The 13,670-nt window shown below is 41.9% G+C and overlaps 1 protein-coding gene across 1 annotated transcript in view; it reads right to left on the bottom strand.

Annotated features, from left to right (window-relative positions):
* Positions 1–7,326: 7,326 nt before the first annotated feature.
* The window catches only part of LOC119661184 (beta-galactoside alpha-2,6-sialyltransferase 2), a 42,366-nt gene continuing 36,022 nt past the window's right edge, over positions 7,327–13,670 (bottom strand). The window contains exon 6 of the mRNA XM_038070402.1: positions 7,327–7,591. Within this exon, the coding sequence (XP_037926330.1) occupies positions 7,445–7,591 (147 nt within the window). The 3' untranslated portion in view covers positions 7,327–7,444. The remainder of the gene's footprint in view (positions 7,592–13,670) is intronic.

The raw sequence follows: 13,670 nt of genomic DNA, 5'->3' as shown, positions 1-13,670 counted from the left end.
CCTTCTCACTGAGTATAATCTATAACAAAACTCTAGAAGAGTGTTATTTTCCTCATCTCTAGAAAGAGGCCCTTATCATCCCCAGCCTCAAGGGCGGAGACTCATCTCTTGCTGTGAACACCGCCCATTTCTCTTTTTTCCTCTAGTTCCAGAATCCTGGAAAGATACGTCAACGACTAGTTGATCGCCCACTTCGGTCGCCTCATTGTCAACTTCGTTGCTAAACGCTTTGATTTACGACAGGAGGTACATGCTATTTATACTGATTTCTCCAAAGCCTTTGATACCGTTGACCATAATATTTTCCTCTCTAAACTCTCATTACTCAACTTCCCTCCCTCAGTCAGGCTTTCCTCCTGTCTCTCAAACCGTTCTTGCAAAGTTTCTTTTCATGATTGCTCATCTCGTTTCTTCTCTCCTTCCTGTGGCGTCCCTCAGGGCTCTATACTTGGCCCCCTACTCTTACTGCTTTTTATCAATGACCTCACCTTCATTCTCACCTGCTCGTGTTTGCTTTACGCAGACGACCTTAAATCATTTGCCTCTGTTTCGTTTCCGCTGGCCGGTGCTCTCTTGCAGTCCAACCCTAAAAATTTGGTCCGTTAGTGTTCGTTCAACAAGCTGACACTAAATGTCAGCAAATGCCACTGAATGTGCTTTTCGCTTAAACCTTCCCCAACATAATTTTCCTATTCTCTTAGTGGACAACCCGTTTCACTACTGATCTCCTTCCAAGATCTGGGTGCAATATTCGACGACAAATTTCGTTTCAATTCCGACTTCGTTAAGATCATCAATAGAACTTCCAAAATGTCTGGTTTTATCCTACATTCCTCCTGTGATTTTACCTCAATTAAGCCCTCCTTAAGACTCTTCAATTCTCCTGTCAGAAACATCCTTGAGTATTGCTGTGTGGTTTCGTCCCCCTTCCGCATTCTAGAAGTTGTATCACGCAAATTCACCCGGATCCTCTTTTATAAAAAGAACCTTCCACGGGTTGACTATCTGTCACGACTCCGCATCCTTAATCTCCCCTCCCTGTGGCAACGAGTTAGAAGGGGTAGGTGTGGGATTCTCCACCCGCAGCCCCACGAGACGACCATTCAGGTATTACTTCGGGGGGGGGGGGTGGTTTTCCCTTTAGGCACTCACGAATCTCGTTTTTTGAGCTTTTCTTCTCCTTCCTTTCATCACCAGTTCATTATGCATTTTTATACTTGCGGAGGAAACCGTAAGCTAGTACTCCTTTGATGTCAGAATCTTGGCAACTATACTCTTCCAACTCACATTCCTTTTCAGAGCTCAGCCCTGGCTTCTTTCCATTGCAGACCTTGGGCGCGCCACTACATGCAGGATAATTCGGCGAATCAGCCAACCCAAAGCGATGTTGATACTGTCTGTAGCAGCAATTGTGTCCAGTGATGAACTGGGCAACGCAGTAGTTGGTTTCTTCGTGTTCCTGCCCAAACCGTACCCTAATAGTGGGAATGAGCCCGTGCGTCCACTGTCCCTTCGAAGACTCCTCCCATTTGCGTTGCCAGAGATTGTGACCTTACCGCATTCCTGCGTTCAGTGCGGTGGCATGGTATGGTATACTTATTTCATTCGCCAGAATGTCGACTGAGATCATGCGCGCCATCATCGGTACTGCCTCATTTGATGTGTTGCTAATAGCACTGTAAGCCCTTAAAGCCACTGGCCGATAAGTCGGAATTCCCGTGCTTCCGTCTTTGAGAGTTTGAGAGGGCTTCCGCCCACACAGGTGACGCGTAGAGCAGAGTGGATAGCACCACTCAGGCTAAAAACAATCTTCTTCATTGCTTCAGTCCACCGACATTCGGCAACGTTCTTGTAAGGGTGGTGGTAGCACTAGCTACCTTTTGGTATAAATACCCCACTAAAATGCAGTTGGGTGTCAATTATCATCCCCAGGTACTTGATAGCTGGCTTAGAGATCATATATCTCCCTTTACGGTGTTTTTTCCAACCGTTCGGTGTTAAGACTGGTTCCATTTTCTCATCCGCGTCGGTCAATCCAGCTTTTTCCAGCCAGGTATTTACCGCTCTCAACGTCTCCGCCGCGTAAACCTCCATGTCCTCTGGTTGTTTTACAGCCTACAATCGTAGCCTCCACTGGGACGGGGAGGGAAAGTAAGCGCTCAAATATACATGACTTTGCACAGTAAGGGGCCCAGTACCGAACTCGGTACTGGTGTTAGCCCCGCTGTGGCGATGTAGATTTTGTATGTGTGTTTGAGGTGGGGGACAGGCAAAGCCTCTAAGCACTCAGACCTTAATGGTCCATTGTACTACATTCTTACGTCCACCGAAATATCCTGGATTCTTTATGTTTGACAGGATTTCCGTTAATGGATGTGATGTTTTCTGCTGCACTTGGAGTACATAAGTACGAAAAATAGGCGGGGCATTCAGGTAGGAAACGTTTCGTGTATTCCGCTTTCTCATTACAGGATGGAGACGTATAATCTTAAAGGATACTAATTCTGAACATATGCATAGCTAGTGAATTCTGGCCAGTCAGAATACCCACTATATTTCTGCAAGTGATCCTGCTCTTCGACCAGATCAATTTTGCAGTACGTTTCCTCTGGGAGAAAAAATGTTATGTATTTAACAGCATTAAGGCTTCACCACTTGGCATTATGGGAAGCTCCTTCCCAGTTTTTGATAGAAAAATTAGCCAATGGTACTGATTCATGGGGGAAATTTAACTTTCCTTTGGTAAAGCATACAAGATTCCATTTCCCTCTACACCAGGATGTTCGGCTACACCGTTTCAAATCTTGGAACAGGATTTAAACGGTTTTTACATTCCTGAACGATTTTTGAAGTGTCCAACGGACTGCTCACCGTCGTCAATGCATACGATACGCCTGCCCATCAACCGCTCGTCCATCATCCAGGTTACAACCCTTAGTATCGCATGCATTCAGGTGAAAGTTGTACATCTCATCTCTGGAAGGCGAGGACCATTTAGTTTCTTCCTTTTTTTAAACGATTCTATTGTGATGTTATTTAGATTTACTGAAAGTCTATGTCTGAGGCACCAACTGTTAATCGAATCGAAGGTTCGTTTTATTTTTCTACACGCTGTTCCATTATTGACAAAGAACTAGCATAGCCACGTTATACGCATTAGTTTGAGCCTATACTGGTAGACTTTGAAATTTACATTTTCCGGAGCCGATCAACATGCTCCACAGAAGTGGCGATATTGCACCTCCTTAAGCGCAGCCTTTCGTTGCTTCCGTTGCTAGGTAGGGATGAATAGCCGCTTCAGTACACAGCAGCTTCCGCGTTGGTATAGCATAGATCTACTTGATTAAAGTTTCATCGACTCCATGCTCTCTGGTGGTATCTCAGAGCTGTTGGAAGGGCGCACAGTAAAACGCACCTCCAATGTCACAAATACTCCATCGCGTACTCGCCTTTCTTGAGCTCCGGTGTCACGGATAGTCTCGGGAAGTGAAGCGTAACATGCGCTGTGACAAGAGGAAATTTATTATCTTAGTGAAGGAAGTATAGAAGCTACCGCAAAGAAGTACTATTTCACCACCATATGCCGCAGCACGAAAGAACTTCCTGGTGTTTTCAAATTTCTCGATGGTCCTGTCAGGGGCCCTAATGGTCGACTCCTGATCCACGACGACGAGTAGATTAAAAGGTGGAGCAAACATTTTCTCACGGCTTTCAACAGTATCCCATCTGGTGAAGTTCCATCTCTTCTGGATGAAATGGTCAGCCACAATAATAAGCGGATAAGAACTACTTTTCCAAACAAATGGAAAATTATCTCGGCCGACAATGTCATCAAGCAGGACAACGATATATTCGCGGAACTGTTCATTGCTGCCCTTTCTACCTCTCCAGAGCTGCTGTTCCCACTCGCAACTCTTGTTTTGTTTTTTTGCAATGAGTGGAAGAAGGAAATGGCGGTAATCCGTTTTGTGTGCAACGACTAGAGAGGCGTGCTTACTGCCATTAAAAAGAGAATAGTTAAAATAATCCTGGAATGCATTGCAGAGGAAGGGAGCTTGTAGGTTTACGCTTCAAATCTTGCTGCATTTAGCACAGTAACACCATTTTGAATCAGTGTCCGGAGTTAAAATCTGCACTTCACCTGCTCATCATCAATTCGACAGCGTCAACAGGGAATGCATGTGAAATGCTTTACGCAGAATAGGCATTTCGGAGAAGCTAATACCTATATCGGAGCAAAATATTATGGCACGAAATGTCATGTGCTGTATCGAAGCAAAATTTCTGAGGAATTTGAATTTCAATGCGGAGTCCGCAAGGTTGCATTCTGACACTGTCAATTAATTCACTTACCTTGATAGTTTTATTTCTAGCAATGTAGACACCGATTTTGGTGCCATCTGTATTTTGTCTGAAATTTGGACCTACAGATACGTCAACACTAAGTTCTAGTTGAGGTTTTTCATGCCAATGTGATGTGATGTGATGGCACCAAGCTAAGCTTCAAGCCTGTCATCGGTGGATTCTTGTCTGAGAAAGTCTAGAATGATCACCCAAATCAGCGTAGAGGCCAGTTACCGGTAGATGTGCTGATTAAAAGGCGGAAGTGGCAGTGAATAGATCCCATTTTAAGGAAAGCGACTAACAAGGACAGCCGAGTATTTTTTGCCACAAAAAGGGCCGTAGATAAGACATGGAGTTTGAAACCACAAATGGTATATTGGATATATTAAGCTGTGGTGAAGGCTATGCTTACATGTGGAGAACTGTTTTTAATGACCAATGTTGACTCTCTCTGTGGACTCTCTTGCCTTTATATTACGAGTCTTATGAATAATACACCCAACTTTACTCGGCAGTCCCTGCGGCTATTGCCATCTTTAAATCCCTTAGTAAAAGGGGAGAAGGGACGTGTAGCGAACAAGCTTCAGTCGGAGAGCATATGGCAGATGGCATATGGGCATAGCAGAATCACCAACGTAATGATATAGCAAACCCTGCCCAAATACTGCTTATATTTCAAAGTCGTTTATTAGCGAAGAATCGATGGAACTGTGACACACGGATGAATCAAAACGTTGGCTGCCAAAAATGTGATACGGAACGGTGTTGACCTTTCAAAAAACGGAATCCAAACACTGCCGGAGGACCTACATCCGGTAAAGTATGAAAGCAAGTCTCCCTTGGAAAAACCAAGATAAATTGTACCAACTGGTCTTCCAGGTTGGAGATAGGATAGGGCTGACAACCCTGCACGGAAAACCAAAGTTACCGAGCCACGAAAGAAGCCTCGGATTGGATTGACAACACAACGGTGAACTCGGCAACGAAATCGGACTAACATGCGCTCCCAGTACAGAAAAGGAGCAGCCAAGCAATTATCCGATACCATATCCTAACATAAGGCTAATGTAATAGCGTTACAAGAGATTCGTTGGACAGGGAACCGCTTCCTGGATTAAAGCCACTATACAATATATTATAGGGGCAATCCAGTAATCCATGTGTCTCCCCTCCTCCCCTGCGTTTGAGAGGCAAATTTCGAAACATAAATCTCATTAACGTTCATGCCCCCCGACTGCAGAGCCGTAGAAGGACACCTTCGACAGGTCAGTAGAACAAACCTCCGAAGTTAGGTAAGATATCAAAATCATTTTTGAAGATTTTAATAGGCAAGTAGGGACGGAGCCCCTGTTCACGCGATACGTCGTCTCCGCACTGCGGATTATTCAACAACCAGTATCGCACGAAATGGTTGTTGGAAGTACCTGGTTTTCCCTGAAAGAAATCTACAAATATACATGGGCCTCACCAGACGGGACCAGTTTTAATCAAATTGGTTCGACAATGAATCTAAGCTTGCAACGGAACGGCATACCTGGCAATGCTGTGCTCTAAAAGAACACGAACTTCGTTGAGTGTAGCAGTGACTTTACAGACAGAAGCAGAAAGCCTAGGAGAACTAGTAAGTCTTTGAACTCGAAAAGTGTAGGGAGTAACCGTACCAGAAGCGGAAATTTTACCCATAAATCAGCAAGATGAAGCCTTATGCACTTCAGTGCTTATCTTAGCAAGGCAAAGACCCAAATCTGCTTTCCGACCTTATGGGCATATTGGAGCGATGAATACTTTGATGAACTGAGGCAACTAACTACACCAAGCGGTTCATCAACTGATACTCAAGACAGCGAATTAATGTCCGAATATGACATTATCTTGGGCTTAGATAAATTAGGGATATAATGCAGTGCAGAAATTATAGAGGCATCACGTTGCTGAGTAAAATCGATAAGATATTCTCCGCTATTTTGCTAGGCCGAATACTCCTATACGCCCACAACAACAGCGGCCCATAGTAAAGAGGCTTCATTCCAGGCAAATCAGCAATAGATCAGATTTTCCCTGTGCGGGAAGTGATGGAAAAATTGTTTGAATATGGCCAAAGAATTTTTTAACTCCTACATGAGGATGGACGATTCTGTAGCCTAAGTAACGACGAAATTTCTGAGCGACACCACGATCGCCCGGTTGGGGATAAAATCCGGCTGAATAGGTTGCGCTGGCAACCTTAATCCATATGGATGAGGATGATCCAGCCCGGAAAGTGTATACGGGTAACATCTTTGGTAGCAAAAGAAGTAGAAAGGGTGGAAAACCTAGAACACCAAACAGCTTTTAGGAGTATCTATATATATATTTGGAGCTCCTTATTAAGGTAGGCCTATATCGCATACGGTTGTTGCGCCGTTGATGATGATGATGAGCTGTGAGAACCATGAGAGAATGGGAGCTCACGCAACTAACCGGTCGATGGGACACATCGGTTTAGGCAGAGAACGGGGAGAGAGGAGGGAGGAAGTGGTATTAGCTTTAATGAATCGTCGAACTGAATGACCGCTGATTTGCTACAAATTCACTAAATTATTTAGCCTCTCTCGTTCAGCATATTTCATTAATTGCAACTATTTTCCAGATACTCTTTACATCTGATTCCGATGGAATTACCTTTGATTCATTTGTAATGCACTTGTTATAATTTTTCAGTCAGGCTTGACATCTCATCGATTTTAATAATTTGATCCTTCAATATCCTCATGATCCAAAACCTATGGAGCGTAGAGCCAACACTTTGCCATTCTCGATTTTGCCTTTCAGTTAACTAAGTAGTTGTGGTTCCTCAGTGAGCAATCCCATTCACATATGCAACGCATATGTTTAATTGTTCATCGCCGAATTTCGTCAGTTTTTAGACACAGAATGAAGACATAAATCCAGAGAAGAATATTCAATTGATGTATTAATTAAGAATGCATTTCGATTCACCAAATACGTCATGCTTCAAATTGAGGATATTTATTAATATATTCTAAATTCGGATTCAATTACGTACATACACACTTACATTGTCATAAAACGATTAATCACGATTAATAATTATTAAAATTTATGAACATGATTTCGGTTCTGGTCGTCTTATTCGAATAATACCATTTTGAAATGTAGCGTAGTCATCGGCAACATTCATTTTCAATGTCATCAATTTCTCGGCTGCAAGTGGATGCCAAGCGCCAAACGTGCATGCTGAGTTGATCTGTAGAGAAAGATCATTATTATTCAGACGTAATCAGATACATATTTATGTAAATTAACGTAAGAGTTTCCAATAGATCATATTCAATAATCACAAAATTTTGCAATGAATAACTTTTCTTGGGATGGTTGATTTGAGTCATTTGGTTAATCATCTTACACCAACGGCACAATGCATTTCATTGGAGAAAATTGCATCAATCAAAGATTCCGTAATCAAGCCAGCATTGCAAATTGATTCAGTCCCAACTGACCAAGAACTTAGAACCACAATTCGTCAACTCGATGATCGCGATATGGTTCCGTTGTGGTGATTTTTACTCGCAGGTCAATTTTCAATGTCGAATTAAATCTTTTTTGCGGAAAACTTGTCTTCATGTTCAACCTCCAATTAAAATTTCGCTTTTCTAATTAAATGCGAATTTTTTCGTACTCCTCTTTGCAATCATAAATTCGCTTCCGGCAGAAATGTGACAAAAATCGTTAGGTTGAATTCACCTGAAGAGATTACTGGGAAAAAGCCATGCTACAAAACGGGGGAACCATAAAGCGGAACATTCTTTTAATGGGGGTCAACCTAAATGTAGGCTTTTATCTACCATCATTAGAGAGTCAATGAGTCTATAAAAGCAGCAGATGCGATTGAACCAATAAAGTATAGAACAATAGCAAAGATCTGAAGTTGATTTATGTTTTCGAATCCAGACCCTGTTTAGAAATTTATACGTAGGTGTTTGTAGAGGGTCAAGAGAGGCCGAAAATGGAACTATTTTTATTCGCTAATGTATTTTAAATTCAGTGAAAATATCTTAAAAGAAATTTGCGTAACTGCGCAGAACTGCTGATGCATTATGGTGGAAATTGTAGTTAATGAAATCAAATTAGAAAAATGTATTCTCGAAAGCACTTCTGCTGCTATGGTCCCCGAAAAGCCAAACAGATCAAAGACCTTTTTTATTCGGATCAAAATTACCACTCTATGTACTTATTCAAACTCAAGTACGATACTTTAGAGAAGATGAAATTGAAAATGAAATCTCAATGAAGTATCTTGACTTAAAACAGTTATTCAGCAAAATATATGAATAAACTGTTTATTATAATATCTGGAGATCTTCCGGCAGACATAAAGATGAATCATTGGCGTCATTCTTTGTGGCTAAAGATGAAACGATTTGAAATTTTTTCTAGATTACAGCGCAGACAGCGACCCTACCGATGTCCTCCTGCATCTGGTATGAAACACTTCAAAAGTATTGAATAGATGAGATTTGAGTCATTCATTCTTTCACTATAACTTCCATTTGGCTTGCGGTTTCCCAGGCTGACTAGTTCTTGGCTAGTAAGATTTTTTTTGTGAAAAACGTACGCGCTCGATCGGAGAAAGTGAAATTTCGCCAAGTGACGAATGTGGCTTGTTATTGTCCTTATTCTTTTCTTGGCTCGTGGGAGGATAAGTACTGAAGGTTAATATACTTTCCTCCTTGGTGAGTCATGTAAAATTGTGATTCGCTGATACGTTACTAACATAGCAAATATTTCGAAAAGTTAGTACTTTTCCATTATTAAATGTCTTTACCTTTTTTTCAGAAGTCATTCCATGACGAAATCTTCGATTTAAGAGGTTTTTTCAATTGTATTCAGCACTATGAATCTTTCGATATTCTTTTTGCGTTGCGCCTCATAAACTCTATTTGCTATTCTGGTTTTTGTTAGGAGTCCTATTATAGTTTCGGAGATAGAAAAGTGCAATTATAACAGCGAAAATGGTACAATATTCTAAAACCTTCCTAACCTTTTAACATTTTGAAGCTTTTTAAGGGGTTATATACAGTTGTGATGACCAGAAAATCGAAAAAAAAAATATTACATATTCCTTAAGAAGTCAAGAATGTTCTTATTCATAACGATTGGAGCATTGAGTTATTTTCGTCCTATCAGTTGGGGCTTAAGACTACACTCAAAGTCTTCCCTCCTCACCCTAAGAGGCAACTAAAAGGGATAGAAAGTTCTAGACTATCAACCTGCAAATTTTATACTCCTCGACAACGGTAGTGATAGTCCTCAGAATGCTCGCTTTCTCCAACTTGAGTGAGAATTCAGCGATATATAATAAAGTGGAGATTTTGGGCCTAACCGAAGTAAGATGGTGGTATGGTCGCTTACGTTCGCTTGCGTGGTGTATCCGCAGCTTCTCGCAGGGTTGGGGAGCTGCGAAGCCCAAAGTTCAACATCGACCGCTTGTACGACCCAACTGTCGCTCAACAGTGGGAGAGTTATCCTGCTGCTCGAATGCAGATGTACTGAGTAACACGGCAAAAATGCTCTTTTCTCGGATGCTACACAATGATGAACAACTGAAGAGATGGAAAGGATACTTCACCAGGGTTCTTAACTATAACACATCCTGTGAAGTTTCTCTTCTTGTGGAGTCTGTGTAGTATGCGGATATGGACTGTTCAGGCGGTTTAGAAGAGGAGAAATCATTTCGACCATCAATGCACTCAAATATAGTAAAACCGCTGGGATTGACGGTCTCCCAGCAGAGGTATTTATCGCTGTACCTGCTGCAGATATGCTCCTTCCACTCGAACGGAAATTTTGGGAATCCGAGACCTTTCTCAGAGCGTGGAAGAAGAGATGATCGTTAAGATCCCACAGAAGGGGACTTGTTTTGAGTGTGCCAATTGGAGGGGTACCTGCGTGCTCCCTGCCGATGCAAAGATAATAGCTAAAAGAATTCAGCATCAAAGAACATCTCAAAGGCTTGATCGAGAGAGAGCAGGCTGGTTTCCGCTCCGGATCCTACTGCATTGACCATATCAACACTCTGTGGATCAATTTGGAACAGTGCATGGAGTTTCGATGCACAAGCCCTTCATTGATTTCGAGAAAGCTTTCGGTACCTTGAACAGGGAAGGTATCTGGAGTGGTTCACGCAGAAGGGACATTCTAGAGAATCTAATAGCGATTACCAAAGCGGCGTATGATGGGTAACAATGTCAAGTACTATACCCAGGTAAAATGTCGCAGGATTTTGAGGCTGAAAGCGTGATCCGCCAGGACTGCATCTTGCTACCGATATAATTTTTTCCTGGTATCGGAGCCTTGTTCGAGAGACGAGGAGGAGTTCAGTGAACTATGACTTCTTTCTTCAGCCACCTCGACTACGCCGATGACATCTGTTTGCTCCCTTACCAGATCATGTACCTTGGTAAAATGGCTCTGGATTTGGAAAGAGATGCAGGTAGAGCTCGACTCAAGATCAAGTTAAGACTGTTCTGCGCTAATGTTCTTTGTGCGTTTTTATATGGGAGTAGTACATGGAAAGTGAACACCACTGTTATCCAAAAGCTCCAATCTTTCGTCAATACCTGTCTGCGTTGTGTCATCTGACTATGCTGGACTGATACTATCTCAGACGATTGGCGTACAGGCCTGCCACTGCTACACACTGTGATCGGAAGGCGGAAGTGGCAGTAAATAGCCCACATTTTATGGGTCGCTTCAGGGGCACTTGGCGCAAAACAGTAGAGGAGGAATGCGAGTTGCTCAGAAAGTCGCGGTGGGGGTTGAAAAGCAATTCTGGTAACTGCGAACGATGGTGTGTAGGTGTAGTTGACGCGCTATACCCCACCAGGGAATGAATGGCAATCATATATATAAGGCGTCACTTCGCTTCTTTACCTCTACCGTAGGTGTGTAGATACTTTTAAACCTTCATCGCTGGATATACTGCATGTAGTTGCACCCATAAGGGAAGCTAGAACGGCTTATAAGTAACATCAAAGTCATGCTTTGGAGTCTATAGAAGGAATACTGTATGGCCTTAGAATAGGCCTTAGGATATAAATAAATAAGTTAATTATTAACTTTATGATAATATCAAGTTACGGAACGAATGATTTTCAAATCGTTTAAATTATTATTTCTTTTTCTTCTTGAAAAAGTAAACATTTTGTTAAAACTGTCTGCATTTTTTTAAAAGTTTGCGTTTGCCCAAATCTTTCGTTTAGCGACTAGACAACCCAATATACTAATGCAAATATTTTGGAATTCTCATTTCGGATAAATCGTTCTTGAGTTATCGTGTCCACGGCAAACAAAACAAGTCGGAATACCGAAAGCTAGACGCTTCGGGTATTAAGATTTTGTGTTCATCTTATGCAAGAAATTTCCTTTTTACATTTTTCCACTTGTTTATAGCTAAAAATTCAAAATATTGTTTGATATATTCAAATGCGCTGTTCATATAGGTTCATTTTCTAAGATGATTGCGTCATACATGTTTTAGATTGCGATAAATTTAGGTGAAATGCAAAAATTTGAGCTTCTATAATTTTGTTAATAAGGTTTATTTCTTTGAAATTTCTCGAAATTGTGTGTGTGGGTGTGCATGAGGTGGGAGAGAGGCAAACCCTCTGAGCACAAAGAACCCATCTAACGGAATATCCCGCATTCGTTTATATATGGCAGGGTTTCCCTTACTGATGACCAAAAATCTGATGTCTGATGCGGGACATTCTAATATAAAATGTTCCGTGGATCCCGCTTCCTCATCAAAGGATGGACACATATCATCATCATCCCTATTCTGAACATATTGTATTTCCAATTTAGTAGTATGGCCAATCAGAATGCCTACAATACTCTTGTAAGTCTTCCTGCTTTCTGACAGTTCGTATTAAGCAGCAGTATGACTTTGCCACCTGTCAATATGGGCAGCTTCTTTCCAGTTTTTGACAGCAGAATTAGCAAATATTACTTTTTTGCTAAAGCATCCGAGGTTTAACTTCGCTCTACACCATGATGGCCGGGTACCTAGAGTAGTTTCACCGTATTAAATCTAAAAACAGAGTTCAAACGCTTTTTACATTTCTGAACGAAGTGATCGAAGGACTGCTCAACGTCCTCAATGCAGCTTGACTATCATTACAGGTCACGACACGCCTGCCGCTCATTAATCACCCAGTTTTCCGCCCTTAGGATCACATGCATTTCAACCTGAAAGATCGTTGCATATTGTTCCAGGGGAAAAGCTAACTTTTCGTTTTTAATCGGGAGGTAGACTCCAGCTCCAGAACCCTGTTCTGTTTTTGAGCTATCAGTGGCTCGTATCAGTTTTCTCTTCGTTTTAACGTAACTTCATATCTTCTACAAAGAGATGGGGATCCGAGAATCGGAATCAGGCCTTGAAATCATCTTCCAGGGTATTGAGCCATCGTTGTTTCGTTCGCCCTGTTGGTCTCCACGATGTTCAAGCCAATCTTGGCGAGTGAATTTTCTTTTGCGCGAATTACATGGCCAACGAAAACACTTCTCTATTCCAACGTAACATCTTCGCCTCCATTACCGAAGACGCCATTCATTGTCTTTTACAGTCGGCTAACATTCAGAACTACCGAGGGTGAGAGGGCGGGCGACATTCCGGTAAATTTTAGGTTTAAGACTTTCGTTGATAGGTCGATCATAAAGAACACCAGTTGTGGAATGCCACTTCATTCAGGATGCGCTAATCCGTGCAGTAATTTCATAACGCAATTTTCCATTGGTTGCTAGTATTGACCCAAGTTAGTTAAATCGCTCAGTTCTGGGCAGGTCACTGTCATTTACAGTGATGGTGCTTATTTCATGGGGATCGGTTGCCAAAAATTCAGTTTTATTCAGATTCAATCTGAAACCTTGCTGCATGAGGTGATTTCCTTTTTTGGACAAATTGCTCGGGATCATTTATGCTATGAGACGCCAGGAAGAAGAATTTTGCGAATGCGGTTGTCAAGAATGCGTTCAAAAATCTTCTTAGTATGGGTCAGCAACTGGATCCTTTCTTTTTCAATATTGGCACTGTGGTGCTTTCTTGCCAGTCAGATGGTCTCTACCTTCCTGAATATCTGGATTGAAGAATTCACTGAGCTTCAGTGTTGGATCCCAGCTCTTTGCTTTTCAGAGCTCTACGTTGGCAGGTCAAGTCCAATTTCATTCGTTTTATTGCTTTCTCGACTTCAGTGGCTCTGACAGGTGGAGTGGCTCCAAATGTCGGTAATGCTTATGGAAGTGGAGGATGAACAAATTTTTCCATT

Source organism: Hermetia illucens, chromosome 1 (genome assembly GCF_905115235.1).
Source record: "Hermetia illucens chromosome 1, iHerIll2.2.curated.20191125, whole genome shotgun sequence".
Lineage (NCBI taxonomy): Eukaryota > Metazoa > Arthropoda > Insecta > Diptera > Stratiomyidae > Hermetia > Hermetia illucens.
This window is presented reverse-complemented; position numbering and strand designations above follow the sequence as displayed.